The sequence below is a fragment of the Vipera berus genome (genome assembly GCF_964194415.1).
Source record: "Vipera berus genome assembly, chromosome: 2".
Lineage (NCBI taxonomy): Eukaryota > Metazoa > Chordata > Lepidosauria > Squamata > Viperidae > Vipera > Vipera berus.
Window position 1 is genome coordinate 149570664 of NC_138203.1, and position 26711 is coordinate 149597374.

The 26711-nt window shown below is 41.1% G+C and overlaps 1 protein-coding gene and 1 long non-coding RNA gene across 3 annotated transcripts in view; one reads left to right on the top strand and one right to left on the bottom strand.

The window, feature by feature from the left end:
- Positions 1–1185: 1185 nt before the first annotated feature.
- The window catches only part of LOC308662691, a 110735-nt gene continuing 85209 nt past the window's right edge, over positions 1186–26711 (bottom strand). For both annotated transcript variants that reach the window (XR_014025277.1, XR_014025278.1), the window contains exon 4: positions 1186–1724. This is a non-coding gene — a long non-coding RNA (uncharacterized lncRNA). The remainder of the gene's footprint in view (positions 1725–26711) is intronic.
- The window catches only part of SCN8A (sodium voltage-gated channel alpha subunit 8), a gene marked incomplete at both ends in the record, with an annotated part of 82787 nt that continues 71409 nt past the window's right edge, over positions 15334–26711 (top strand). The window contains one exon of the mRNA XM_081318788.1: positions 15334–15609. Within this exon, the coding sequence (XP_081174914.1) occupies positions 15334–15609 (276 nt within the window). The remainder of the gene's footprint in view (positions 15610–26711) is intronic.

The window sequence follows — 26711 nt, forward strand, 5'->3', positions numbered from 1 at the left end:
CCGGCCTGGCCTGAAGGGGGATGGGTTGGGTTTTTATGTCATTTTTAATATCTGTATTTATTGTTTTTAGCTGGGCATATGTTTAATTTTCTTTTAACTTTTGTATTTTTGTATTTTTTATATATCTGCCCTGTTCACCGCCCTGAGTCCTTCGGGAGAAGGGCGGTATATAAATAAAATTATTATTATTATTATTATTATTATTATTATTATTATTATTATTATTATTATTATTATTATTATTATTATTATTATTATTATTATTATTATTATTATTATTATTACACTTTTATCTGGGTTTAAGAAAAGCCCATATCATGAGAATACTTAATCCCATTCTGCATGCAGGTAGAAATGATGTGTCATTGACTTTGTCTTTCAGCTACATCCATTCCAATTGGCTCTGCCAAGGCAAATGAAGCCATAATAGTACACAATAAGAAATCTAAATCAATAACCTTTCTAATATAGACAATGTGTCTTTTTAGTCTTTAAAATAAAGTATCCTAAAATCTAAACAGAATAAAATATCAACCTTTCAACTCCTTACATCCTGATGGGAAAAAGTAAATGTAAAGGGGCACTTTCACCTTTTGGGGGGATAGTGATGCTTGGCAGAAATATTTCTTAGTTGCAATGTAGTCATTTTTATTTACAGAGATGATTCTTATTATGATTATTATATTGCACAGAAATAAAGTTTTATTAGGACTGATATCCCAAATATTGAGACTGAACTAATATGGAGTGATGATTATGTAATCCTGAAATAATGAAGGATGGTAATAATGAATTATTATGATTTTCATTGTTTATTTTTCTTCCAATACAACTGTAGACAGTGTACTGCAGTCAAGAAATATAGTATAAATACATCGATTGTTGTTCTTTAACATGTGGGAATGTATTGTGTTATTTATTTTAAGTGTCCTTAGGAATCCTTCCTGAGTCATAAAATAATGTTATAAATAATAGAATATATAAATAATAGAATAGCAGAATGCCTCTCTATTGTATTCCTTTGAAAAGTTAGGAACTGGTGCCCTTGGCTGCAATTTCAACTGACTTTCTACCTTCAAGGGAATAAATAAACAGAGAAATCCAGAACCAAAGGTGACAATGGCAAATTGTTATTTTCAGGAAAGATTGCAGCAAGCACACCCCCTGGCTATTGTTCATATTTCATTGATTTCAGTTGCACCTGGACTTGCATAATGCTTTAAGGCATCTGTCTATTGCTTAGCTGAAAACCAATTTTCAGTAAATACATACTGCACATACTTGCAGCACTTATAGTTATGCCCATTCTTAACCAATACATTGGCCATATATATGGGTAGGCATCTGTTCTGGTTGAGCAGCATACGTATAGTTTTTATTTTATTTTTTAATGTTCCTGAAGGTGTTCATCCAGTGGTTGTGTCCTCAGAGTAAGTTGGTCTGTCCATGTAAGCAGATTGTAAAGGGAGAAATAAGTCATTTTTGTTGTTGTTGTTGTTAGTTGTGAAGTCGCGTCTGACCCATTGTGACCCCATGGACAATGTTCCTGCAGGCCTTCCTGTCCTCTACCATCTTCTGGAATCCATTTAGGCTCACGCCTACTGCTTCAGTGACTCCATCCAGCCACCTCATTCTCTGTCGTCCCCTTCTTCTATTGCCCTCAATCTTTCCCAGCATTAGGCTCTTCTCCAGTGAGTCCTTCCTTCTCATTAGGTGGCCAATTTCTAAAAATAAGAAAAGGAAAATAAGAAACTAGTTATCTAGAAATGACTATTTCTAGTCATTATAACTTTTGTCAATCTCTTTGTTTTCTGTGATGAATAGGTACAGGCTATATTACCAGGGAAAAGAGTCAAATACTCGTACTTTGCATAATGTATCATGATCATAATCACATTGTAATCAAAACCCAACAGGAAAAGCCAAATAGCAGGAAAGTCCTGTCATCCTCCAATGATGCAAGAGATCTGACCGACACACATCCTGTAGTACCATATCACTGCAATATACACCAGGCTAGAAACAGGGTAGTAGAAGTAGAAACAAAAGTGTGGGATGATGTTTCTAAAGAAGAAGACTCTAGAAAGGGTACAGAGAAGAGCAACAAAGATGATTGGGGGACTGGAGGCTAAAACATATAGGAAACGGTTGCTGGAATTGGGTATGTGTAGTTTAACAAAGAGAAGGGTGAGGGGTGACATGATAGCAGTGTTCCAATATCTCAAGGGCTGCCACAAAGAAGGAGGAATCAAGCTATTCTCCAAAGCACCCAAAGGCAAGACAAGAAGCAATGGATGGAAACTAGTCAAGGAGAGAAGCAACCTAGAACTAAGGAGAAACTTCCTGACAGTTAGAACAACTAACCAGTGGAACAACCTGCCTCCAGAAGTGGTGAATGCTCTAACACTGGAAGTTTTTAAGAAGAGACTGGGCAGCCATTTGCCTGAAATGGTATAGGGTTTCCTGCCTGAGCAGGGGGTTGGACTAGATGACCTCCAAGTCCCTTCCAACTTATTATTATTATTATTATTATTATTATTATTATTATTATTATTATTATTATTATTATTATTATTATTTGGTATGTCATGAAACTGGATAACAAATAACATTAGAAGACCACCTCTCTAACAGCAAAAGTTCTTCATGTAAAAGTTCTTGATGCAGTCAGTATTCAAAGCATCACAAAGACAAAAAGGGACAGTAATATTTGCATTCCACTTACAGATATGCAAACTTGGGGAAATTATGTACAATCAACGATAGGAGGCTCCAAATATAGATTATTATTATTATTCCTTCCCCCCTCCCTTTTTTGGTTCATTCAAGCCAGTTTTTTTATTCCTGGCTATTGCCTGAACTAATTTCTGTAGTTTTCTTGGCAAGGCTTGCCCTTGCCTCTTTCCCAGAGCTGAGAGAGAGGGACTGGACTAGAACTTGCAGTCTCTTAATTTCTAGCTTGGTGCCTTAACCACTAGATGTATTTGTAAAATTTCAGTGGAAAGCGCACCAGGTAGCCCTGGCAAATTTTGGTTTTGTGGCATTTTTCTTATTGCTTGAATAATGTACATCTCTTCTGGAAACTTTATAATGTATATTTATGCAGACATATTTGACAAACGTATATATCGGGCCAAAGATAGTGGGGGCAGTACTCATGGCAGAGCTCAAAGTCACTAGAAAAAAAGTTTGTCACCAAAATTTGTGACCTTCAGCCCAGACGAGCTGCCCTTGTGAAATTCCACATATTCTTATACTTTAGCTGATAATGTTCTTTTGCTGAACAGTGAGCAATTTTATTTCCTTTTCCTTTTGGCATTGTTTAAAATATGCAGAAATTATCAGCACGCCCTTTCCACTATATTTAGAACCAGTGTAGTGGTTAAGATAATGGACTTAACTATTATCATGGGAGAAATCCTCAATTATGGAAATGTGCTAGATGACTTTGCGCCAGTTGCTCCCTCTCGGCCTGACTTATCGCACAGGTTGTTGTGGGGAGAAAATGAAGGGAGATTCCCTATGTAAGTCACCTTGAGCTCCTGGGAAAAAAGGAGGTTATAAATCTCACAAATGTATGCTGTTTGTTTGTTTAAAATATTTTTTAAAAATTTAAAATTCCTTTAAACACTCCATCACTCCATGACCTGAATTCTAGACCTTATCTCATGATTTCTTTCTTTGTACAGCAATTTCCTCATAGTTTTCTTTTGTGGATGGCCAGAGTTTAGATGAATTTTGCAATCTGATCATAGTTTCCTTCCTTCTGTCTATTTGCTTTTTAACTATTTTGTAGTGAAGGCATAGATTCCTCACTACTTTGAACGTTATTTTCACGTTATTAATTACCACCAAATTAGTTACTAATTCCTGTTCCTCACTCCTGTTTTACTTGCACAGTATTAGTTACCACCTAATTAGTTACCTCTCAATTAGGCTGTGACTCGCTGGTGATAAGAGCTCATTTAAGGCATACTGTGGTATCTGTTTCTTTCTCACATCGAATGGGTGATTTCTTTCGTTTAACCCAAAGTTCATTGGATTTGACCCTAGAAATCTTCACTGTGTGTTGAACTGTGGTGCAAAAGAGCAAATTCTCTTTATGACAAACCAATCAGATGGTCCATTATTGGGAATCAGCTACCACATTCAGGCTGCATGAAGTGGGTTCTCATCAGCACTAGCTTAGCTTCCATTCTCTTTCCTCTTCACTGCATGAAAGAGGACAATTTCAAAGAGATTTTTCCCCTGACATTTCACAGCTCCCAAGAGAAACATGTAGTTCAAGCCCAGGAGATGCCATCGGTAAGGACTTATTAAGTAATGTCATTAGCAAACAGCTGGTCTTCATACATGTGAAGCTGCTGTTACACAGTGGATTCCACCCCTGAGAAGATTCTAGCATGAATGTTGATCTATTTGAGATTGTTAAGAAGTCCTTAAGCACCTCTCTATTGGGGCAAGCCATGTATAAGTCTGGGAAGCCGGAATTTTGACATTTTGCACTAAGGTTTATCTGAAATGGTATAGGGTTTCCCTCGAGCAAGGAGTTGGACTAGAAGACCTCCAAAGTCCCTTCCAACTCTGTTATACTGTTATTCTGTTTTTCTGTTTAGCTTGCCTCTTTATTTTCTATTTTCTCTGAAAAATCCCAAATAGTTCAAGACACAGGAGTAGAGAGAAAATTCATGCTGCTACATGGTTGATAAGGTGGTTCTGGGAGATATCAAAATATACTGTCATGGCTGCCATCCCCCAAGCCAAGCTTTGCAAAGCCGACAGCCTGACATTAGCAACAAGGGAGGGAAGAGGATTGGAATGCAGGGATGAGATGGAGGGGAAGGGAGACCTAAGCATGCCAGCTGAGGAATGAGGAGCACCTGTTAGCCAAGATCAGAAAATAATCTCATTTTATTTTTCTCAGACTTGCACCTAAAGCATTTTCCCCAACCATAAGCAACCGAAGCGACTCCAGAAATGAAGCAAATGTGTGAAAAATATAGTGCTGTCCCACATCAAATCAAATATTTCAGTTCAATATTACTGAGGTTTTTTTTAAAATAAATAACTAATAATTTTAGCTTTCTTTGGTTTTAGTCATAATTCTCAAAACAAAGTACTGTAGAATTATTTGATGTAATATATCAGATAATTACATCAGTTTTATGGAGTGGGGAGAAGAGGACTCAATAATTTCTGACTCATTATTAGGTAAATGAGAACTTATTAATTAAAATATTATTAGTATCATTCTGCCAAATGCTGTTATTAGAGGATCAGAAAATATTTTTTTATTTTCTCTCAAAGAATTTTGGATTTCAGGGCCTTGTAATTCCTTTGGCATTTCAGGCTGCACATATCCAAATATGGTTTTGATAAAGTAGACCATAACCTACTACTTGATAAGATAGAAAATTGTGGGTTAGACAGCATAACTACCAGATGGATTCATAGCTGGCTGACCGGCCATACTCAGCATGTAGTCCTCAATGGTACTGCATCTACATGGAGGGAAGTGTGCAGTGGTGTGCCCCAAGGCTCTGTTCTGGGCCCAGTTCTCTTCAACATCTTCATCAATGATTTGGATAGGGGATAGATGGGGAACTCATCAAATTTGCAGACAACACCAAGCTGGCAGGAATATCTAACACTCCAGAAGATAGGCTTAAGATACAGGAGGATCTTGACAGACTTGAGCATTGGTGCTATCTAACAAAATGAAATTCAGTGGCGAAAAAAGTAAGGTTCTACATTTAGGCAAGAAAAACCAAATGCACAGGTATAGTATAGGTGGTACCTTGCTCAATAGTAGTAACTGTGAGAGGGATCTTGGAGTCCTAGTGGACAATCACTTAAATATGAGCCAGCAGTGTGCTGCAGCTGCCAAAATAGCCAGCACAGTTCTAGGCTGCATTAACAGAGGGATAGAATCAAGATCACGTGAAGTGTTAATACCACTTTATAATGCCTTGGTAAGGCCACACTTGGAATACTGCTTCCAGTTTTGGTCACCACAATGTAAAAAACATGTTGAGACTCTAGAAAGTGTACAAAAAAGAGCAACAAAGATGATCAGGGGACTGGAGCAGGGCTTTTCAACTTTTTCAACTTTTTCACCCATTGTACCACTTTTAGGATATGGCAACATCCGAGTACCACCAGTCGCCTAGCAAAAACTTGATGACCAAAAAAAAAAGGAAAAAAGTGATGAAGTACAGGTAGTCCTCAACTTACAACAGTTTGCTTAGTGACTGTTCAAAGTTACAATGGCACTGAAAAAAGTGCCCCCCAAGCCACAGCTGAGCAAGGTTTTCGTTGTTGTGAACATTTCTGTTGAGGATTGGCAGCAGCGGTGGGGTGGGGGGGATGTTTGGTTTTTATTCCCCCCGTCTGCTGGGTGGTTGCAGCAGGTTTTGGTCACTTCACATGACCCTGGGAGACTGTGAACATCATAAATATGAATCAGTTGCCAAGCATCTGAATATAAATCACAAGACCCTGGAGATGCTGCAACATTCCAGCTGATTGGCGCTTCTTCTGGGCTCAGCAGAAGTGCCAGGTTGAACACCAAGCTCCAGCTGGATCCTGGCGCTGATTCTGGCGCTTCCGCTGAGCCCTGACAGCCCTGCAGCTCCAGCCATCTCTCGCTCAGCCTTGTGCGGTGCTGCCACCGGTTCAGCTCATTCCCCTCCCCCGCTGCCACTTTTCTAGGATGGTCACGTACCACCTGCCAGGTGCCAATGTACCACAGGTGGTACCCATACCACTGTTTGAAAAGCCCTGGACTAGAGGCTAAAACATATAAGGAACGGTTGCTGGAATTGGGCATCTCTAGTTTAATGAAGAGAAGGACGAGGGATGACATGATAGCAGTTTTCAATATCTCAGGGGCTGCCACAAAGAAGAGAGAGTCAAGCTATTCTCCAAAGCACCTGAAGGCAGGACAAGAAGCAACGGATGGAAATTAATCAGAGAGAAGCAACTTAGAACTAAAGAGAAATTTCCTGACAGTGAGAACAATTAATCAGTGGAACAACCTGCCTCCAGAAGTTGTGAATGCTCCAACATTGGAAATGGTATAGGCCAGGGTTTCCTGTCTGAGCAGTGGGTTGGACCCTCCAATTTTTTGTTGTTGTTGTTGTTGTTGTTGTTGTACACCTTGTTGTGTTTTTTTCCCAGCCATCTTGCAACTTTCCCTCCATCTACATGTTAGAATCCTAACCCTAATTTCGCTGAAAAATTGAAAGCTAGAGAACTGAAGATCATCTCGGAAAGCCAGCTCCTGAAAGAAAATAGGAACATCACATCCTAAGTTGGGAAGGAATCTAAAGTAAATTTGATGGCTAGAGACTGTAAGCTCTAAAGTTATATAGATGTGTTTTATCTTGTCCCTATTGATTTCTGTATCTTATGGGTTTGTGAACTGATTATAAGGCTAAAACAATAATAGACAGATGCATCCTTGGTAGTAGAACAGTCTAACAGAACTTGGTTAACCTTATTAAATTTTTGCTGTCTTCCTTCTCTAGGAATGAGGACTGCTTACTCTGCTGGTTTTATAAGACTGAAGGTGAGATGTTATCACAACCATTATAGCAGGAGCTATAGATGCTTTTCTCCATTGTATAGTTGGATAAGCTCCAAATCATTTACATAACACATATTTCATGCTTAGTAGGGTTGGTTAAATCTTCTTGAGGTTGATTAAGCATCTGTTTAAATTTAAGTTCAAAAATTAAATACATTACTAATTAATCAGATTTAAGACTGACCCTGAAGACATGGATGCTTCAACAATCGGGCCTGGACTGACTATAGTTTTCAATTTGGTTTTATGGGGTTAAATTACTATGTATTGAACATATCTACTGTTTAATTCTTTTTTAAATTTTGTATTTTCATGTTCTTTTTTAGTTTTTATTGTTGTGAGCCGCCCTGAGTCCTTAGGGAGAAGGGCGGCATATAAATATAATAAATCAAATCAAATCGAAACAATATCTCCATACAGAAGGCTCCTCTGTTTGCCAGAGCAATTGGAAGAAACTTAAATGTGAACAGTGCAAACTATCATTCATTGGTTAAGGGGTCCAGCAATTTTTGTCTGTTAACTACAGCAGAAACGTATCAAGGTCAAAATAGCTTCAGAAAATGACCAAATTGGCTTTTTTGCAGCAATGAAGTAAAGCTTTGGTTATCTACCTGAACTTTGCACTCATACTTGAATGTCCTAGTAGATTTGGGGAAATCATAGAGCTCCCTAGCAGCAGAATAAACTTTCTCTCAGAAATTGGAATGTTTAAATGGTTTTGACTGTCTGTATCTTTGAGTTGGTGTTGACACCTGGTGATTTCCTGGACAAGTCCTTGCAGTTTTCTCGGCAAGGTTTTCAGAAGTGGTTTGCCATTGCCTGTCAGAAGTGGTTTGCCATTGCCTGCTACCTTGGGCTTTAAGAAACGGATTGCCCCAAGGCTGTCCAGAGAATAGAATAGAATAGAATAGAATAGAATAGAATAGAATAGAAGTAGAGTAGAGTAGAGTAGAGTAGAGTAGAGTAGAGTAGAGTAGAGTAGAGTAGAGTAGAGTAGAGTAGAGAAGAGTAGAGTAGAGCAGAACAGAGTAGAATAGAATAGAATAGAATAGAATAGAATAGAATAGAATAGAATAGAATAGAATAGAATAGAATAGAATAGAATAGAATAATAACTTTATTGTCACTTTGAATGTACGCTAATTGGCATACATTAAAATGAAATTTCATTGCAAACAGATTGCTCTGTGCCTAAGGTGGAACTAGAACTCATAGTCCTCCAGCTTTCAGCCTGGTGCCTTACCTAGTACACCAAACTGGCTCTCTCATTTTTATGTCTACTGTATGGTTGCATTTTTAACTGCACAGTATTTTCTCCAAGGAGATCAAGATAGCATACATTATCTCCTCTTCTGATTTTAATTTGACAATATTGTGAAATAGGTTAAGCCAATGATGGCTAACCTTTTAGAGACTGAGTGCCCCAAAACCGCCCGCCCCCTGCCCACCCCCACTCTGCTCCCTGCTCCACCCCCATCCTGCCTGCCCACAGGGCCACCCATCGCCTTCATGGCCTGCCGCAACAGATCACCCAGGCGGCCTTGCAGTGCCATGGCAGCCATTCCCTCCACCTGCACCCCACAACATCATCTCCACACGACAGGGCATGGAGTCTGTGCTGCTCCAGATGGGCTGTGCCCAGGGGCAACTCTCCTCTTTGTGGGCTGATGTGGGGAGTGGGCTGCAGGGGGAGGCAGGGCTTGGGTGACGGTGCACAAGACCACAGAGAGGGCTCTGAATGCCGCCTCTGGCACACGTGCCATAGGTTCACCATCACTGGGTTAAGCCAAATGCCAGGTCTCTTCAGCTGTTTCATGGTTGAGGGTGATCTCTCTGATCCAATCAACATAGCAAAACACTCAGCTCCTTTTATGTTTTTTTCTCTTAGGTGATTTTAATGAAGAATGATTCTGGATAGTGACCATAATAAAAATATGTATGTCTGGTAAAGAATAGATAAGAGAGGCAAGGAAGCAAGTTGGATTTCTCAGTGAGAATGATGACTGACTTCTTGCTGGAATAGCCACCTCATAATGATTTGGCCTTGTAGGGGTTCATTGACTTCAAACAATGTATTGAGTCATCCTTCTTTATTCAAGAAGTCCTTGCGAATCACTCATTTATGGGAAGATGCCTGCGTGTTTGGACTGAAAGAGAGGATGGATACAATATCCTACACCTCTGCATTTGTTTTTAGAAACCACCCTGTCTGTGTCAGGTGTGTAGCAAGATCAAGATTTCTGTACTTCAGACCTTCTGCACACTGAACAGCTGGATTCCTCCCTTCAACGCCAGAGCCATTGTGCTCTGTTGTATTTCAGTCTGCAGTGCTGCAGTGCCGTTGCATCAGTGCTCTGCTTCTAGAACTCCACTCCCCTTCTTCATTCAGTGTAAAATGCTGTCGTGAAGGGAGCCACAGAGCAGAGCCCAAGGCTTCCTGCTTTCCCTGCAAAGGGGTCAATCTGCCAAGAAAGGGTGCTTGTGTAGCTTGGTGTCTCTGCATGCATGCTTGACAGAGGCATTTGATGCAGATAAACTTGTGGGGGGGAGGGTTGTTTCTGACTCATGCATTTATTTTGTCTGAGAGCACGTCATACCTGGACGGTGCCCTCTTTGTTGGGACACAGTGCGGTCCCTGCTGCATGCAAACTTACTTCTCCAGGCATAGCCTTTCAACCATATGTATTTCTTTGCTGTCCTTTTAAGTTTCTTTCCTTGGATTTAATCAGCATCTTTTATAATCACATTTTATTTTTATATATATTTTATAAATATCTGGAGGACTGCTACTTGCTCAATTTGGTGTAAGGAAAATAGATTTGGCCTCGCTAGCCAGACGGATTTATTAAAAAGGATTGCCAAAACCTTCATTTGAGTCTTTCTGAATAGTAAGTTGCAGCTCTTGGTAAAAGTACTGTATATTGGACACTTTTTCCCCGATCTCAGCATCAAATATACTTTTACCAAGAGCAGCAACCTACCATTCAGAAAGACTCAAATGAAGGTTTTGCTGCATTTCTGAAAGACCAGTCCTGCTGTGAACCTTCCCTTATGTAGCTAATACAACCAGATATTCATTCTGGAGCCATTTTTCCTATCCAGGACTTATGTATAATACTGAAAAAGTCAGCTAGCTATTCATATTTCTCAAGCATGTCAACAGATTCTGGATTCTGGAAAATGGGTTCCTTTTATCAATCATTTTTATTTACTGAACGGGAGAACAAAGTTCTTTCATCTTTTTTGCCTGGAAATAGAAACCTAGATCTCCTTCAACTAAACCCTAGGTTTGTGCACTGCAACAAATTACTGTATGATTTTTTTTAAAAAAAAACACGAAACCACAATTTGTTGAACAAATGGCCATGTTCATTCATAATGCCAGGCCACTGTGGCTGAACTGGCAGATTGTGCTATGCCGCAAACAACCACAGTAAGATCCTCCTCATAGAAACTGAAAGGGTAAGCCTATTGTGCAAACATTTTAATGGTCAACCTACACTAGAAAAACTACCCCCATCTACCTACTTTATGTGAATTACTTTCTAGGTGATTAGTTGATGTTTTTCACTCATGAGACTGAGACAATAGTCTGGAGAGAACTCTTTGAAATGGTGGTGGTGGGTGGTTAGCAGTTTTGCCACTATCTTTTTCCTTTCCTTTTCACACCAGCCCAGGCAACGAAATAATATATGATCTCCTGCTCAAGCAGGGGGTTGGACTAGAAGACCTTCAAGGTCCCTTCCAACTCTGTTATTCTGTTATCTGTTATGTAGCAGAGGGTAAGTTCTCTCTCAGTCCATCTGCAGTGTAACTCGATCCAGTTGCGTAACTGCAGAGTCCTTGCCCACAAACATACACAATCATACAGGGGAAAAAGACAAGAGTTGAGAAGCGATAGTCTTTTTCACAGAAGCTGAGAGGAGTAAAAATATAGTAGCTACATGACAAAAATCCTGCCATCTTTGCCATTTGCTACCAGTAGAGGAAAAATGAGTTCTTCCTTGAATGGAGTAAAGTTATTCCTGTCATGTTAGGACAGCCTATGGCTTTGCAAATTATATGAAGGAAGACCCAGAATGATATGTGTCCCAACCTAGATCACACGTGGATATCTAATGTTTTAAAATCAAAAACTCTATGCTTTCAGCCTAAACATACAGTACCTACAACTCATGGTTGTCTCATACCTGCAAAAGTGTTCAGAGGCAAGTACAGAGCAGGTGTATGCTACAGTTGTGTGAGTCAGGTTTGATTTCATTTTGTGGCATAGAAAAATTAATGTTTTCTTTATTTAAAGAAAACCCTTAAAACTTGCTAATCTTTGTGCATTTAGGGACAAATACTTCTTGGATCATCTTTGCATTTAGAGCTACATTTCAGAGAGTTGATTCCCAGTGTAGCTTAAGGGAAAATGCTGCTTTGATATAGCTTTTCACAAATTCTTCCCTTTTGTGGCTGGTTGAGTTCTTCCATACAAAGCCAAAGGGTCCTGTCTTAGTATACTCAGAGAAGAACCACATTCTTATGAAGAGCTCTGGTTTTCAGGTGGCGCAATGGGATTCCATCTTTTTTTTTTCCCTTCAGGGAACCCTTTGAAATGGGCTTATGTGTCAAGGGACCACTGAGCATCTGGCAGAAAGTGTTTGTGGAGATTCTCAGTCATCCAGGTCATGGTTGTCCCAAAGGTGCTTTTCCAAAAGGCAACTCTACTTTCTTGGACTTTTTCCTTGAAAACTTTTAATCCAAGAAGCTTCTTCAGTTCTGACTCAAAGGTGGGGAATAGAAGCATTTAAATTACTTTGGGAAAAGCATCTTGGGACATCTGGCATGAAAATTCTGGGGCACACTTGATGGGTCATGCTTAATTCAGGCTGTCTCTGGTTAAACTACAGGAAGGGAAGCCATACAAAACTTTTGGGAATCTGTAGCTCAGCCAGTCTGAGGTGGATGCCAGAAGGCCATTGGTCAGCTTCAGTATTTAAACAAAAATCAACTTTATTAAAGGTGCCGAAAAAGATAAAAGATCCACACAGAATTAAAAAACACCCAGATATAATAACATATGCACACTCACACACACAAACCCTAACAGAATTCTACTCTAGAACAAACTAATTCCTCAGTGTTCAGGGTTGCCTCAGGCAATCCCCCTCACCATCAGTCCAGGACTAAAACCAACTCTAAAAAGTGTTTCTTGCCCAAAACGTGAGAGAACGCCTTCTTTTCCTCTCAGGGAATAGATAACTATTTCTGAACACATCAGGCTGGTTTGTTATGTAAAGGGACAGCAGTTCCCTACTATTCTGTAACATAAAAAATAGAAACAATGTTATAACATAAACCAAATCAAATATAGGAAGTCTTTGATTTACAATCATGGTTGGGACCAGAATTTCCATTGTTAAGCAAAGTGGTTAAGTGAGTTGCATCCAACTTATGACCTTTTTGCCATGGTTGTTAAGTGAACCACTCAGTTAAGTGAATCATGTGGTCCTTAAGCAAACCCAGCTTCCCCTATTAACTTTGCTTGTGGGAAGCTGGCTGGGTAAATCATGAATGGTGATCCCATGACCCCGGGATGCAGCAACCATTGCAAATGCATGCCAGTTGCCCAGCACCTGAATTTGATCACTTGATAGTGCAGATGCTGCGATGGTTCTAAGGGTGAGTACCAATTGCAAGTCACTTTTTCCCGTGCCACTGTAACTTCAAACAATCACTAAACAATTGGTTGTAAGTTGAGGACTACCTGTAATAATAATATTCCCATTCAAAATCATGCCAAGAAATGGCACTCTGAGTAACAATCAGCACAGAAACTCACCATTCCATTTATACCCCAAGTCCTTCTGGAAATGCTACGTTTTAGGGTTTTTCTTAAATGCCCACAGAGTTGGTGATGATGTGACCTCAGGTAGAGCATTATTTCAAAGGGGAAGGGCAGCAATGGAAAAGGCATGCCATCATAGTCCCCGAAGGGGGTTCAAAAGGGATTCAGAGGCTGTTCCCATTGAGAGAAAGTGGTCTCACGGATAGCAAAATCCTGAGCCACAAAGGGCCTTAAAGAGGACAACCAGGACCTTGAATTGCACCTAGAAGCAACCCGGCCACTAATACTCCCCTCCCAGTAGTGGTGTCACTTGAGCAAACCAGAGATGCACTTAATTGGTTCATTGCATTCTCAACCAGCTTTAATTGATGCTCTTCAAAGACATCGCTGTATATAGTGTGTTGCAATAAGAGATTTATTTATTTATTTATTAAATTTTTATACCGCCCTTCTCCCAAAGGACTCAGGGCGGTGTACAGAGCAATAAATATCAAAATACAAATACAAAAGTTAAAAAAGATTAAATAATTATGCCCAATATAATACAATAATTAAAAACTATGCTAAAACCCAAACCCAAACCCCAAACCCATCAGACCAGGCCAGATTGTTCAAATAAATAGGTTTTTAGATCGCGTCGGAAGGAGCGAAGGTCGGGGGCCATCCGGAGCTCAACCGGCAAGCGGTTCCACAGGTCTGGCGCGCCCACAGAGAACGCCCTCCCCCTGGGGGCCACCAATCGACATTCTCTGATCGGAGGCACCCTGAGGAGGCCCTCTCTGTGGGAGCGCACTGGACGGAGGGAAGTTGATGCCGGCAGCAGGTGCTGCCGTAGGTAATCCGGACCCATGCCATGTAGGGTTTTATAGGTCATTACCAGCACCTTGAATCTCACCCGGATGGCAACTGGCAGCCAATGCAGCTCGCAGAGCAGAGGTGTAACATGGGAGTATCGGGAGACCCCAAACACCACTCGCGTGGCTGCATTCTGCACCAGTTGAAGCCTCCGAGTGGTCCTCAAGGGCAGCCCCATGTAGAGAGCATTGCAGTAGTCTAAACGAGAGGTCACGAGGGCATGAGTGACTGTGCGCAAGGCATCCCGGTCCAGATAGGGCCGCAACTGGTGCACCAGGCGAACCTGGCCGAAGGCCCCCCTAGTCACAGATGACGAAATGTTGTTTTGAAATCATTGATTTAGCATCTCAGGTTTTGTAAAACTTTCCACGTTTCTTAGTATGAGCATCTGAAACTGAAAGAAAAATATTGGAACATATAACACAAACTGAGATGAAATTGCCCAGAATGGAAACAGGATAAAAAGAGAAATATCAGATTAATATGTAGTTGAGGAGCTGAATCTTCAGGAGAGGCAGAGCCCATCAAAGCATTACAAAACACAGTAAATTCTGGCAATAAAAGCTGCTGTTTCTTACTGTTTTGAACGTGGGCTATTAAACGGAGCAATCCCAATAATTTATTCTTCGTCTGAAGAACTCGGAAACTTGTGGTAAGGTCAATGTCTCAAATGTCCCCAGAAGAACCCAAAGTTAAGTGAGGCAAATGACATAGGAAAGCATAGTCCTTGAAAGTTGATGCTAATTTTTGGCATGCCTTAATGCTTTTTTATTGTTTATGCTACAATAGACAAAACTGATTACTCCACTGGTGAATGTAGGAAGTGATGTTTGTTTGTTTGTAACCTCAAAGGATTCTTGGTCTACTACTTCAGTGGGGAAAAGGCTCAACCGGATTAATTCTTTCCTAGGGAAGTTCCCAACTATCCAGCCAACCCTGATGTTGATAACTGATTTGTGGTTTTGTGTTTTTTTCCCTTCTTCTTTTGTGCTCTCCCATTCAGAGTTGACCTATCCTGGGTGCAACATAACTGAACAAGTTTCTGCAGGATGAAAAGATGGCAGGGCGGTTGCTTGCACCACCAGGCCCTGACAGTTTTAGGCCTTTCACTCCGGAATCTCTGGCTAACATTGAGAAGCGCATTGCAGAAGACAAGAAAAAGAAACGTCCTAAGCAAGACAGCAGTCACAGAGATGATGATGAAGAGAACAAGCCAAAACCAAACAGTGACCTGGAGGCAGGAAAGAGTTTGCCTTTCATCTACGGGGACATCCCCAAAGGCCTGGTTGCTGTGCCATTGGAGGACTTTGACCCTTACTATATGACGCAGAAAGTGAGTCAGCAAACAACCAGCTATGTTAAAGTCAGCCTTCAGATGGTCAAAGGAGTTACAGGTTTGGGTTGACGGAGTCTTCACGTGAAAGGCAGCGGGGGTGGGGGGGAGAAAAATAACATCTGTATGGCCTTTGCAAAGATGTACCTTGTCTTTGGGTTGTTGTGGGATCGGAGGAGAAGGGAAGAGGGGGAAAGTTAAGGGAGCAATTGCTGGGCCACTGAGTTTTTCCAAAACTGCCACATAGTTTCTGTCATTGTGTGAGTCGGAAGATTTAGTGGGGAGGCAGTAAAACATCCAAGAAAGATGGCAAATGAGAGGGAGAAGAAGATTGACTTTTCTTAGCAAATGGTCCATCCAAATCAAGATAACCACCTCATACCACTTATATTCCCGGAGGAAAAATAGGAAAATAGGATGTAGCTAGTGGTTCAGTTATATTTGCAAATATGCAAATGGGTACAGAAGTAGTATTTTGTGGCACCAAGAGACAGCCCAAAATTTTCTGGGAAAAACAATGACATTGACTCCCTCTTTTTTTGGAAATAGGAATTGCAGCTGTTAAATATTAAAGTCTAACTTCTTTCCTTTCTTAGGAAAATATGTGGAAAAGAGGTGAATCGGATAGCAATATGGAAACAAAGATTCAGCCTCTCACCTATATGGAAGTATAATCCATAAATTGGCTAAAAAGAATGACATGAGTGGAATTTCTTCTATTTTTTCCCCAGTGTGTACATACAAATAAAACCAGGTTCCAGCATTAGGGATTCTAAGCGGAAAACCAGATTTTTGTCAGCATATAAATGATATCATTATATGAATAATGACAGACTGGGTTTATTTGTCTGGTGTCAATTGCAGATGCTCCAGCCTTTCTAAAGAATGCTAAGCAGACCGAGGAAATTACTACTAAGGTTAGGATTAATACCACTACTGTCCATGCACTGCTCAGATTTCTACATGAGTCAGTCCTGTTTCTTATTTCCAAGGTCATTTAAATCTTAGGTAACATCTATGATTATCAGGGGGCAAGACAAACAACCAGTTTAAGATGTCGGAATCTTGAGCGCTTATCTCTCTTCACATGGTTTCCAGGCTCTTGATTCCAGCATCTTACACTTCCACTAGACAATGCCCATCTCATTCCTTTATTTTCTGTTTGTTTCAGACACTTGGCTATGTTTACCTCGCATGCCTAACTTGGAGACTGAATAACACATTTTCTGGTTTTGTACATTGAATTGCAAGCTGTCCCTACAGGCTGGATTTACACAGTGTGCACAGAAAAAAAAACTAACCAAGATTAACCCTAAGTCAGATTCAGCCTGAGTAAAATATCTTCTAACCTTTTTATCTGACCTGTCTATTTGTGTTTTGTGATCATTTGCAGTGCATCTACGTGAGAACTAACAATTGCATTGTAAAGGATGCTTTCTTACATGTATTTGCCAACTTGTCACAAGTTTGTATCTTACAATACCATGAATGGGAGCCTCTTTCACTCTTCTCATCATCTTCTTCAGTTGATGCCCTTGGGCGTATTTTGGGTTTTTATTATTGGAGATCTGAAGGCTGTATTCCAGAGTATATACTGTATGGTTAGTGAGGGGTCCTTGGTGCTCTCTGAGCTTGCTTGTTTTCTTGCAGATATTTCATTACCCAAACTAGGTAACATCATCAGTGCTAGTAAGGAGTGCGGTTTGCTGTCGGTTTATATTCTGGTGTCTTGTCCTGTCAATGTTGGTGGAGGTGGTCTTGGTGATTCTTTGGTTGGGCTGTTTGCTGCTGGCTTCTTTGGCAGTTTCTTGACTGGGGTTTGGTTTACTTGATTCTTGGTTTGATATTAACCTTGGTGTTAATCTAAGCCGATCTGGGTGCTGATTGCTGGTGGAGAGGTGCTTGGGTCTTTTTGTCCTTTATGGGCTGGGTGATAATCTCTTTTGCATAGTCTATAAAGGTAAAGGTAAAGGTTCCCCCGCACATGGGTGCTAGTCGTTTCCAACTCTAGGGGCCGGTGCTCATCTCCGTTTCAAAGCCGAAGAGCCAGCGCTTGTCCGAGGACGTCTCCGTGGTCATGTGGCCGGCATGACTAGACGCCAAAGGCACACGGAACGCTGTTACCTTCCCACCGGAGTGGTCCCTATTTTTCTACTTGCATTTTTACGTGCTTTCGAACTGCTAGGTTGGCAGAAGCTGGGACGAGTAACAGGCACTCACTCTGCTACGCGGCACTCGGGATTCGACCCGCCAAACTGCCGACCTTCCAATCGACAAGCTCAGCGTCCTAACCCACTGAGCCACCGCGTCCCTTATGCATAGTCTATAGATGTTGCTAATGTTCATGTGTCTATTGATGGCTGATTTGTCAGAGTGCCAGGCTTCTAGAAATTCCCTGGAGTTTGGGGGTTTGGCTTGGTCTAGGAAGGTCACATTTTCCCAGTTGAAACTATGGTTGAGTCTGTCCATATGTTGTGAAATAAAAGAGTTTTCATCATGTCTTCTGACTGCTAGTTGGTGTTTGTGGATGCGTTCTGTCAGTCTTCTGCCCGTTTGTCCTACATAGTGGTTGTTGCAGTCCCTACATTGTATATTGTAGATGACTCCTATTTTTTCTTCTGGGGTTGTTAGGTCCTTTGGTCTGCTTAGGACTTTTATTTTTTTTAGAGAAACAATCCAACCTCCCACAAGAAAAGCTGGGTAAGGACTTTATTTAGACAAGCCCAAACACACTGCAGCCACCTGGAACAGCAGAAAAAGAAAATAGAGCATCTATGCAACATATTCCAACAAAATGGATATCCACGGAACTTTATCAAAAAGTCCCTGACCATTCATACAACACAAACCCTAAAAAGAATTACACTGCCCTACATCAAGCATACCTCAGAAACTGCCAAGAGACCACTACAACCACATGGAATCAGCATAACACACAAGCCAACTAAAGCTCTTCAAAACATCCTAAGCAGACCAAGAGGGAGATGACAAGTGAAAAGATCTTGAGAAGGCTTTGCCTCAAAATCTTCCTATAAAATATATACACAATGCACATTCTGTGCTGAGTATGGAGTGTCTTGGCTTAGAAGTGAGCAAGTTTTCCTGAGCTAAGGGGCCACTGGCAGTTATTTACAGCGTGCTCAAAGCTGCACTCTAGAATTGGTGAACCAAAAGGAAGGGGAGAGACTAGAGCAATAAATAGATATGGTAAGTATTGAATAAATAGGAGATATCAGTGAATAAAAAAGCAGTCTTTGGGCAAATGCTTCCAAAAGGTTCAAAGCAAGGCCATAAAAGCCTGAGCCAATTAATAGTGCCCAATGGCTTTTATGAAAACTGAAGACAAACTGTGATAAACCAAGCAATGTGAATGCACACCCACACACATAAACCACCGGTCATCACATGAGAGGCTAGAATGGAAGAAGAGTGGTGTTTTAAAGGCCACTGGGTCAATCTGAAAATTTTCTCAGCATTTACTATAACTGATTACTCTGAACTTGTAAAGAATACTATTCCAGAACTTTTTCCCATTGTTTTAATTTTATAACTACATTCTTAGTCTTTTCAGAGAGTTAGAAACCATTTCCAAGTGGGTTTTTTCCCCATTACCATTGTGTACCAATCACAGTGGTCAATGGAATAATGGACCACAGTTTGCATCTTATTAAACATCTATGTATCCTTCTACGTCTAGGTTCCATTTACGCAGTCTATCACATTGTTTGTTTGTTAAATTTATTTGCCACCCATCTCACCGAGGAGTTACTCTGGGTGATAAATAAATTTCAAAAGTGAATAAATTAAAAAACAAATGTTGATTAGATGGACACTAGATATGCAACTGAACTGTCCAAGTTGCATTTATAGCTAAGAATTTTTATACCAGTTCATCTATTCTTGGTGTCATGCTTATTTGAAGTAAGAGAATATTTAGAAACCAAGATTGGTCAGGAACCAAGGCTGCCCATAATACGGTTGTCTAGCTGGGGCTTTGGGTATTGTTTCTTTCTTCTGTAGAGATGTTTTTTATAGTCTTATTCTCTTGAAGACTTCAGGAGCTTAAGACAGAGTTTTTCAGCCTTTTCACCAATAGCGCCACTTTTAGGATATGGCAATATTCGAGTACCACCAGTCGCCTAGCAAGGTGTCAAAAACTTGATGACCAAAAAAAAAGGGAAAAAGTGATAAACTACAGGTAGTCTTCGACAGCAGTACACTTAGTGACTATTTGAAATTAAAATGGACTGACTGAAAAAAGTCCATTTTTCACACTTATGACCGTTGCAGCATCCCCAGGGTGACTTACATTTAGATGCTTGGCAACTGATTCATATTTATAATAGTCACAGTATCCCGGGGTTGTGTGATCCCCTTTTGCAATCTTTTGACAAACGAAGTCAATGGCCAGGGCCATGGCCAGCTCAACATCGCTCAGGTCGGGGGGGCACCTGGGGGGCAAGGTGGGGTGGTGGTGATCTGGGGTTCTCCAGTGGAGAGGATCCCTCTTGGTCCACACAGGGGACTCCCAGATAGTGGCACAGGCTGCCCAGAGCCCTGGATAGTGGAGGGCAAGTGTCCAACCCAGTGCTCGAACTCCCGGGGCACCAGGATACTGCAGCCCAACCCAATCCAGCCCCACTTCCCCAAGGGGGCATCCGGCTGCGCTTACCTCCTCCCTGAGGCTGCTGCTGCAGCTGTGCTCACTCTCCTTGGCCAGGTTGCTCATGGTAGGTGCAGGCAAAGTGCATGGGTCAGAGGGAGGGCCTCTCCCTGCAAGGAGATCCAGCTTTGTAACCAAAACATTCTCAGCAATGGGATGGGAGACCACCAGGAGAGGCCAAGAAGAGGGGGCAAGGGGATGGCGAAAGGGCAACTGAGCTGCTGGTGGCCAAGTGCTAAGGTGGCACATCCTTCAGAGTCTCCCTCCCTCTCATTCTAATCTCCCTTCCTTCCTCCCTCCTTCCCTCCCTCCATCTCTCCTTCCCTACCCTCCCTCCTTCCCTGCCTCCCTGCTTCTCATTCCCATCTCCTTCCTTCTCTTCCTTCCTCCCTGCCTCCTTCCCTGCCTCCTTCCCTGCCTCCCTCTTTCCCAGCCTCCCTCTTTCTCATTCACATCTCCTTCCTTCCTCCCTCCAAGCCTTGCCTCCAGCTGATGGTGCCTTTCTTCATTCCTTGTGGAGAGTGAACCCTCTCCAGCTGCATTTCTCCCCTGTTTTTCCCTGCCACCTGTGTGCGTGCCCAGCACAGATGGCTGCCAGGAAGTTGTAGATCAGCTCCCGGCCAGACTGTTTGATCTCCTCTCCTCTCTCCCCCCTCCTTCTTTTCCCTTCAGTGCAGCTCCAGCTGACTCCTCCTCCCAAGGCTGTGTCTTTTTTCTCTCTCCCTCTCCCACCAAAACTGCCTCCTTTTATAGCCCTTCTGTCTCCGCCCTTCTCCTCCTTTCTCTTCCGGGTGAGCCAGAAGTGCCAATGCTGCAGCTCCTGAGGACCCTCTCACGGCAACTCCTGTGCTGCACCACTTTAGCTCGTTCACTCCCCCCTCTACACTTGTCCAGGCTAGGCAAGGTCATGTGCCATCTGCTAGGTGCCAATGTACCACCAGTGGTACGCATACCACTGGTTGAAAAGCCCTGTCATATAGCAAACAATAATAGGCATCGAAAACAAAAATCTGAAAAAAGAACTCAGTCCCCAGAGAATCATGGAAAAGAGATGAAGATGGCAGAGATGGGTTTTGCATCAGTGGAGAATAACTCTACCAATAGATCTCCAATGCACTAGCAGTAGGTATAAATCTACTGACAGTAGGAAGCCCCAGGATATTTCAAGAATGGTGCAGAGATAGATAGCCTTGGATCCTTTAGATAATGGACTGTTCCTTTTCCCACTGAGTCCACCAGATTTGGATCTTCTAACAGAAAGAAAAATGCTAATAGGAAACAACAAATGTAATGATTCTTTCCCCCCCCCAAACTTCCCAATCCTAAAAAAATATACTGTTTTTTCAGTCATGTACCACATAAACCAGCAAATCTTCAGGTTTAGTATATTATCTGCCATTTCCAATCCTCTGCACCCTCTTAAAAAGGTAAAGCTTCCCCCGCACATGCGTGCTAGTCGTTTCCAACTCTAGGGGGCGGTGCTCATCTCCGTTTCAAAGCCAGCGCTTGTCCGAGGACGTCTCCGTGGTCATGTGGCCAGCATGACTAGACGCCAAAGGCGCACGGAACGCTGTTACCTTCCCACCATAGTGGTCCCTATTTTTCTACTTGCATTTTTTAACGTGCTTTCAAACTGCTAGGTTGGCAGAAGCTGGGATGAGTAACAGGCACTCACTCTGTTACGTGGCACTCAGGATTCAACCCACCAAACTGCCGACCTTCTGATCGACAAGCTCAGCATCCTAACCCACTGAGCCACCACGTCCCTTTGCACCCTCTTAGGTTGATATAATTGTCAAGCAATAAACTTCAGACTACAAAAACTAGAAGGCTTTCTAAATACAAATATTTTAATACTGTGGCAAAAGGCCAACAAAGCAAAAGCAAAATTTACATCCAAAGCCTGCTTGCCTGAAAGTGATCGTAAACATGTTTATATTGAGGAAATTCCCAGTAAAGTATTTGACCTTAATCCCATGTTATTGCATGCTTAAGTTGCACTCTAACATGAATTTGCTTGGGAGTGAGGCCCATAGAAGAGAATATTTGTAGCTCAGGGTTGCACTGTGGAATCCTTGGTGCTCTCTGAGCTTGGTGATTTTCTTGCAGACATTTTGTTAACAAATTAGGTAACATCAGCAGCATACTGATGATGTTATCTAGTTTGGTAATGAAATATCTGCAAGAAAACCACTGAGTTCAGAGAGTACCAGGGATCCCACAATGAGTCCCACAGAAATTAGCATTTTTGAAGGATGAAGGACTGCAGGCTAAGCATAGCTATGTCATGGATCTTTGGGGAGGATTCTTTATTTCTACATTGTGATATTCTATTCCCCACTTGAAAATAGCAGAATCTGCCATCAGTTTTCAATAGCTATGCTCAGAGAGACACCAAGGACTGCCACAGTGAGACTTGAAGTTCGCAGGCCCATCCCAATCATAAGTATATAATATTGTCCATTTCTATATAGGAGACCTATATGTTGTTTTAATCAATTGCCTTTCTGTCCTGTCTGGTATTATTAAGTGCCCTGATCTTCCTCTTGTATAGATAGCTATATGTCAGTGAGACTGAACTCATGTGCTTCTAATGTAGATCCTTCTTATGAAGAGAATGCTGTAAATATTTTTTTTAAAAAATCATTGTACACATTACTTGCCACTGTTCCGTCACTTTTGACATTTTGATAGTCATGCCATTTGTTTATTCTCTGCAGAGTGTTTTGACAGATATGAAAAATATTTTCTTTTTGTTTCCATATTAGGCCTTTTTTAGAAAAATAACTTCAATTTTTAGCTGAACCATAATCTCTAGTTCATTTTTTTTGTACCAGGTGAATGCAGAAACATTATGGAATGGGCATAGCATGGCTGAAATGTTATCATTAATTACTTCTCTTCTATGTTTTTAATCATGATTTTGAAGACCATAAAATCTTTGCTTCTATAATTATTTGGTTTTTTTTAATCCATCCATTCTCTAAACAGGAAGATATTTGCAAATTTGAGTAAAAAGCATATAAAATTCATCAGGAAAATGCAATGTTTCACTTTCCTGAAACAAAGCAAGATTTCTTTGGCCTTTTGATCCCCATAAACAAAAAAGAAATTCTCCCCCCCCCCCTAAAATAATCCATGTCCATTGTAAGGTAAAATAATAGGAAATGACTGCCAATTGGAAGATTCTTGAAATATGATGCAAAAATTATATAAAAGGAGCAGTAAGAAAAAGAAAAGAGTGCCATGTGTATTTGTGGCAACTGGCATTTATGGGATTATAAATTTCCATGGCAACTGATGCTTCCATTTTATATTTGCTCATTTCAGAAACAACACAGGCACTAATGATAAAACTTAATCATACTTTTGCATGACCAACAAAGGAAGTAAAAGTTTGGCTGAACCTACTGGCTGGCTCTGGTTCTCTAACACAGTCAACAATAACTTGCAACAGATCCAAATATTAACAAAATCTGCTCTGCAATTTAGACTTGGGATCACCAGGAAGAACCTGAATGCTTTTATATGCCTGAATAGCCACTCTATATTTATGGAAAGTGAATTGACAGAAATTATATTTACCTGCCAGCCCATAATATTAATAGTACATTTGAAATTTACTGTGTATGGACCTTCAGGCTTGTCTGCAATAAACACATTCTGTAAGCAAGAGCAACTTGCTCATTGTAATATGAGCACTTCTATTCATAGAGAACACAGGTATCAAACTCGCCACATCACGTCACGTGACGTGTCGTGACTTTTTTTGCATTGCCGGAGCTGGGATGGGCATGGTCTCCATATGATGCAACTGGCCCATGGGCCGGCAGTTTGACAGCCCTGATTATAGAACAATCAGCTGCAGCCAGTTCAAATATGTATATAAATATTAAAATAGCAGTATGTTTTTAAGCAACAGATGATTGGCAGCCATATTGTTCTTCTCACACTTATCATAGTAAAAAACTACACAGGAAGAGGGGAAAACCAAATTTCTCAGCAGAAGCTTTGCAGAGGGAGGCAGATTGTTTTTCTATTGGCCCAGAAAAACTGCTCAGTTTGACTCCCGGCTGGTGACCCTTCCTCTCCCTTCATTTCCTGTGGAAGCAAATCTATAGTAGCTTTCTGTTAGCCATACCATGATTTTTTAATTGATCAAAGAAATAGGACTCTAATAGCTTACAGCTCTCCCTTGTTGTTGATGCTCAGACCTGTCTCCATGGTACAGTGATGACAAACCCCATGGCATGTGCGTCAAAGGTGACACATCATGACATTTTGGTTGATATGCCAGTATTCACTAACAAATAACAACCAATACAGTATTCTCAAAAGCATACTCCATTCTTGCACAATTTTCGGAGATTGCAGAGGCTGCACAAGAACAGGATGTGCTCGTCCATGGCCTCCAGACCCTCTGAAAATGAGGTGAGATAGCCATGTCTTTGGAGCCTCCCAAAATTGCATGAGAACACGACATGCTTTTATGTGGTTTTTGGAGGCTGCAGAGGCTGTGGAAGAGCATTCTCCAAAGCTGCTTCATGATCGAAGGCCTTGTGTGTCCCAGAGCAACCTGGGATTGGCCTGTCAACAGAAAGAAAACATGGCCTAAGGGTAGGTGGCGCAAGGCAGATCCTAGGGAGTAGCGGGCCATGGATGCAATCACACCATTCCCAAGGTTGTGCTTCTTGGGGAATGACGTAAGACTTTTAAGTGGCAGCAGTGGTGCTAGGGCTGAACCCAAGGCCCAGCTTTTTTTCAGCTCTTGATGCTGCCCTCGACTGCAACTGTTCAGGGTGGCCTAGATAGTGTTGGGGAGATAAAAAAATTTTTTCTTATGTTGGGTGGGTGGGGTGGCTCCAGCAGAATCAAGTTAGGCATTTTCTGAAATTTTGATACTCCAAGCCGAAAAGATTCACCATCATTGTCATAATAAAAATGCATAAGGGTGTGGTTGAGCTTCACTTTTTGCACTCTCTTATTAATCAGTTGAAAGGCAAAGTGGTTGATGTGGTTTTCTTAGCATTTTGAAAATGGTGGTGAAATGACCACAGGTCAATTTGAAATAATTTCTAAGACTCTGGAGAGTGAAAATATACTCTATCTTCATTCAACTCAAATTTATCATACCTGTTGCACCATTTATAAATTGGATAAATTGGAGTAATTTTTAAATATTTAGTTAGTTAGTTGCCTGTTTACACATTACACATTAGATAAGTATTTTCTAATTCATTGGTTGCAATGTTCTTCCAGAACTTCACAAAAGGAGTGGTTGTTCCACCTCTTTCAGTTGTCTTTTCTTCTCCATATGGAGATAAACATTAGCATCCATTACTAACTTTGGACCAAGCGGTACGTTTACTGCTCATGTTAGTCCTGTTTGGGCAACAGAACTGAGCAGTTCTTTGGACTACAGTCAGGGATACACCGAAGGAAGATCTCAAGTGTGTCTGTGCAACCTTACATACTAGGCTTTGGTTGTGCAATTGCCCTGAGTAACTTGCTGAATTTTATGTAGTGATCCTAAATGCAGTGATCCTAAATGGGTTTTTTCCCATTTGTAACCTTCCAATGTTTTCCTATTGCTTCCTTCTTCTTCTTCTTTCTTTCCTTTTCCTTTTCTTTACTACTGTACAGTAAGGAAAGGAGATTGGTAATAAGGGAAGTCATCCATAAAGTAGTATGGGGTGTATCGGTACGTATGGGTGAAGAAGTGTTTAGGGATGGGAGGTATAGACTATCCATGTGTCTGGGCTCCAGGAGCAGAAGTTTTGTATTTGCATTGTTTTCCAAAGCCAAGCAGAAAGAGCTTTGCAGAGAACCAAGGTTGCTTCTTTTCTGTGATTGGGCAGGTACTGTACATTCTTTATTATAATTTATAAAATGGCATCTAATACAAGTCCATATGCTACAGAAATACTAGAGGAGGAGTAAGAATTCAGTAAAAACGCATTCAAAGCAATATGACTCACTGGCTGGAGAAGAAACTAAAATGTTCTTGTTATACTTATTAAGAAAAACCATGTTACTTGACTGATTGTCTTTCTAGGGCTTTGCTGTTGTTGCTGTTATATCTCTTTCATGCAGCTACATACTGAAATGTTTTCAATAGTTAAATAACAAATGTGATCCTTTTTTTTTGAAAGCCATTCTATACACAGTATAGAAAGAAACAGGAGCAGTATTTGCAGAATTCTAGTCTGTTCCAATTAAACTCCAGGGAAAGCATTTAGACCAATCCTGGAATCTCCCCTCCAGATAGAAGAAAAATGTTTCATGGTGTACAACATGTAAGTTTTATGTGCAGAGAGTAACTCTCAAAACAAGATGGCAGCTTGTCTTGCAGTCCGAAGTGCTATAATGTCAGCCCTTAGAGACAAATCAGTCTTTAACACCAAAGTCATGAATGGTAAAGCTACTTTTATTACAGAGT